This window comes from Ovis aries, chromosome 21, assembly GCF_016772045.2.
Source record: "Ovis aries strain OAR_USU_Benz2616 breed Rambouillet chromosome 21, ARS-UI_Ramb_v3.0, whole genome shotgun sequence".
NCBI classification, from domain to species: Eukaryota; Metazoa; Chordata; class Mammalia; order Artiodactyla; family Bovidae; genus Ovis; species Ovis aries.
The window spans coordinates 24425272-24428303 of NC_056074.1; the positions used below are offsets into that span (position 1 = coordinate 24425272).

Sequence of the window (3032 nt, forward strand, 5' to 3'; positions counted from 1 at the left end):
ACCAAATTTCTCTTCATTTCTTCATTTTATTCCTTTTCTCTTTGAATATGTAATTGTTCACTCAGATCACTCAAACAAAACAAAATAAAAATACTTACTGCATAAGTCCTAGAATAATAGAAATCCTAGAAAAAATAAAAATGATTTCAGACTGCTGCTGCTGCTAAGTCGCTTCAGTCGTGTCCGACTCTGTGTGACCCCATAGACCGCAGCCCATCAGGCTCCCCCATCCCTGGGATTCTCCAGGACAGAACACTGGAGTGGGTTGCCATTTCCATCTCCACTGCATGAAAGTGAAAAGTGAAAGTGAAGTCGCTCAGTCGTGTCCGACTCCTAGCGACCCCATGGACTGCAGCCTATCGGGCTCCTCCATCCCTGGGATTTTCCAGGCAAGAGTACTGGAGTGGGGTGCCATCACATTCTTCAGATTTCAGACTACCTATTATCCTTTACCTTAAAAAGCACATTTGTGTTTGTTTTATAGCAGATAAATATATTTATATTCAGTCTTAAGAACTCAGTTTCCATAGATATAATTTAGTTCTATTCATTACTATTTAAGTAAATTGAACCCTTCAGGGCCATCTTTAAATACATTGTGAGATTATTTGATCACACTTTCTAAGGAGGATGATTGATTGCTTAAAATCCTGGAGGGAAAGGAGATAAAATAAAAATTTATAAATGCAAATAAACATTGTATAAGAGGAGCTGAGGAAAGCAGTGATATTCTGACCACCAGTGCATAGGTTTGGTGCCAGATTTCACTTAGAAACAGGAGAGCATGGTCTAGGGTGGGACAGAGGAATCTGGCTGCAACTAATGCTGGACCAGTATTGGGTTCCTGTCTTGACACATCTACGGCTGACCAGAGAGCTTTAGGAAAGCAGTTTTGTCTCCACAATCAAGGATGAAGGTTTCTTTGTGTGCTCAATCGCTTCAGTCGTGTCTGACTCTTCGCGAACCCATGGACTGTAGCCCGTCAGGCTCTTCTGTCCATGGGATTCTCCAGGCATGTATAATGAAGAGGGTTGCCATGCCCTCCTCCAGGGGATATTCTTGACCTAGAGATCAAGCCCCACATCTCTTGTATTTCAGGCGGATTCTTTACTGACTGTGCCACCGGGGAAATCTTTAGGATCTTATATTTATCATGGAAACTCTCTGATGATCAAGAGGCAAAATCTATATGTTTGAAAGTGTGTGTGTATGTGGGGTATATTTCTGTCTGTCTCTATGGTGTCTATATAGGCATGTGTGTTAGAGAAAAATAGAAAGAGGAAAAAAAAAAAAGAAAGAGAGAGAGAGAGAGGCTTTATTCTTAGAGTAGCTACCAACTCTGAAGAGTAGCTAGTTTGGGTATATCTTTCCTAATTCCACAGAAAATAGAGTATAAAATTTACTCTTCTTGTCTATTTAGCTGATTTTATATGAATTTAGTCCTCTTTTTAATTTGGCTGATTCTTTTCTATTGGGCGATTTAGGTTCTACAAAAGAGAAGCAACCATTCCTCCTCAGAGCCCCATGATGAAGCAAAAGTGCTATCTGCTATCTTTGTAAAAATTTATCCATTGTTTTCTCTATGAGCTAAGATGTAGTTGGTGTATTTCATATTGAAATATGTTCTCATGTGAAATATGTCAGTGTTGGGTTTGCTGTAGTCCTTCCTGTAGGAACAGAGTACCATTCAGAGGAGAAATGACAAATGCAAGCCTAGTGACAACGTTCATTCTCACGGGCCTTCCCCATGCACCAGAGCTGGACACGCTCCTCTTTGGAATCTTCCTGGTGATCTATGTCCTCACTGTGGTGGGAAATCTTCTCATCATGCTAGTGATTATAGTGAATCCCCACCTGCATACCCCCATGTACTACTTCCTAACCAACCTGTCCTTCATTGACATGTGGTTCTCCACGGTCACTGTGCCCAAAATGCTGATGACCCTGGTGTCCCCAGAAGGCAGTCCTATCTCCTTTCCCAGCCGTGTGGCCCAGTTCTATTCCTTTGACTTCCTGGGCAGCACCGAGTGCTTCCTCTACACCGTCATGGCCTATGACCGCTTCCTGGCCATCAGTTACCCACTCAGGTACGCCAGCATGATGAGTGGGAGGACGTGTGCCATCCTGTCCACAACCACGTGGCTCAGTGGCTCTCTGCACTCTGCTGTCCAGACCACACCGACATTCCGTTTGCGCTTCTGTGGACCCAACCAGATCCAGCATTACATCTGTGATGCACCATCTATCCTCAAACTGGCCTGTGCAGACACGTCCACTGTGGAGATGGTGATCTTTGTCAACACTGGGTTGGTGGCCTTGGGCTGCTTTCTTCTTATTATGCTGTCCTATGTGTCTATCGTCCATTCCATCCTGAAGATCCACACCTCAGAGGGAAGATGGAGAGCCTTCCAGACCTGTGCCTCCCACTGCATTGTGGTCCTTTGTTTCTATGTTCCCCTTGTTTTCATTTACCTGAGACCAGGCTCCAAGGAGGTTGTGGACAGGATTGTGGCTGTTTTCTACACTGTGATGACGCCCCTTCTGAACCCTGTGGTCTACACCCTGAGGAACAAGGAAGTGAAGAAAGCTCTGTTGAAACTGAAAAAGTGAGTCAGTATTTACTCAAAATAAAGAAGCAACACAGACCAGATATGGCTAACTTTTATTTACAATTAAGTTAAACACCAACAAGAATTTAAACTAAAAAAAAAGAATTTATACTTTTAAGGGACATTTCAATTAATTCTTTAATGAAAACAATAATTTTTTTACTGTTTTTCCCTGTGCAGAGTTCCAGCTTAAGCAGACCTTTAATGGCAATAATTGAAGGGAAGATCCCTGGAGAAGGAAATGGCAACCCATTCCAGTATTCTTGCCTGGAAAATCCCATGGACAGGCTACAGTTCATAGGGTTATAAAGAGTTCAATACAACTGAAGCAACTTAGCACAGAGCACACATATATAGCACAAAACACATTATAAACAATAGAAACACAGAAAGACCAAAATCTCTACATTCACAAAGGTCATC

At 42.4% G+C, this 3032-nt stretch overlaps 1 protein-coding gene across 1 annotated transcript; it reads left to right on the plus strand.

Moving 5' to 3' along the window:
- Window positions 1-1698: 1698 nt before the first annotated feature.
- Window positions 1699-2610, plus strand: LOC101104871 (olfactory receptor 10G9-like). The gene has a single exon (XM_004019800.5). It carries the CDS (start codon window positions 1699-1701, stop codon window positions 2608-2610), a length of 912 nt encoding a protein of 303 aa, XP_004019849.5.
- The last annotated feature ends 422 nt before the right edge of the window (window positions 2611-3032 follow it).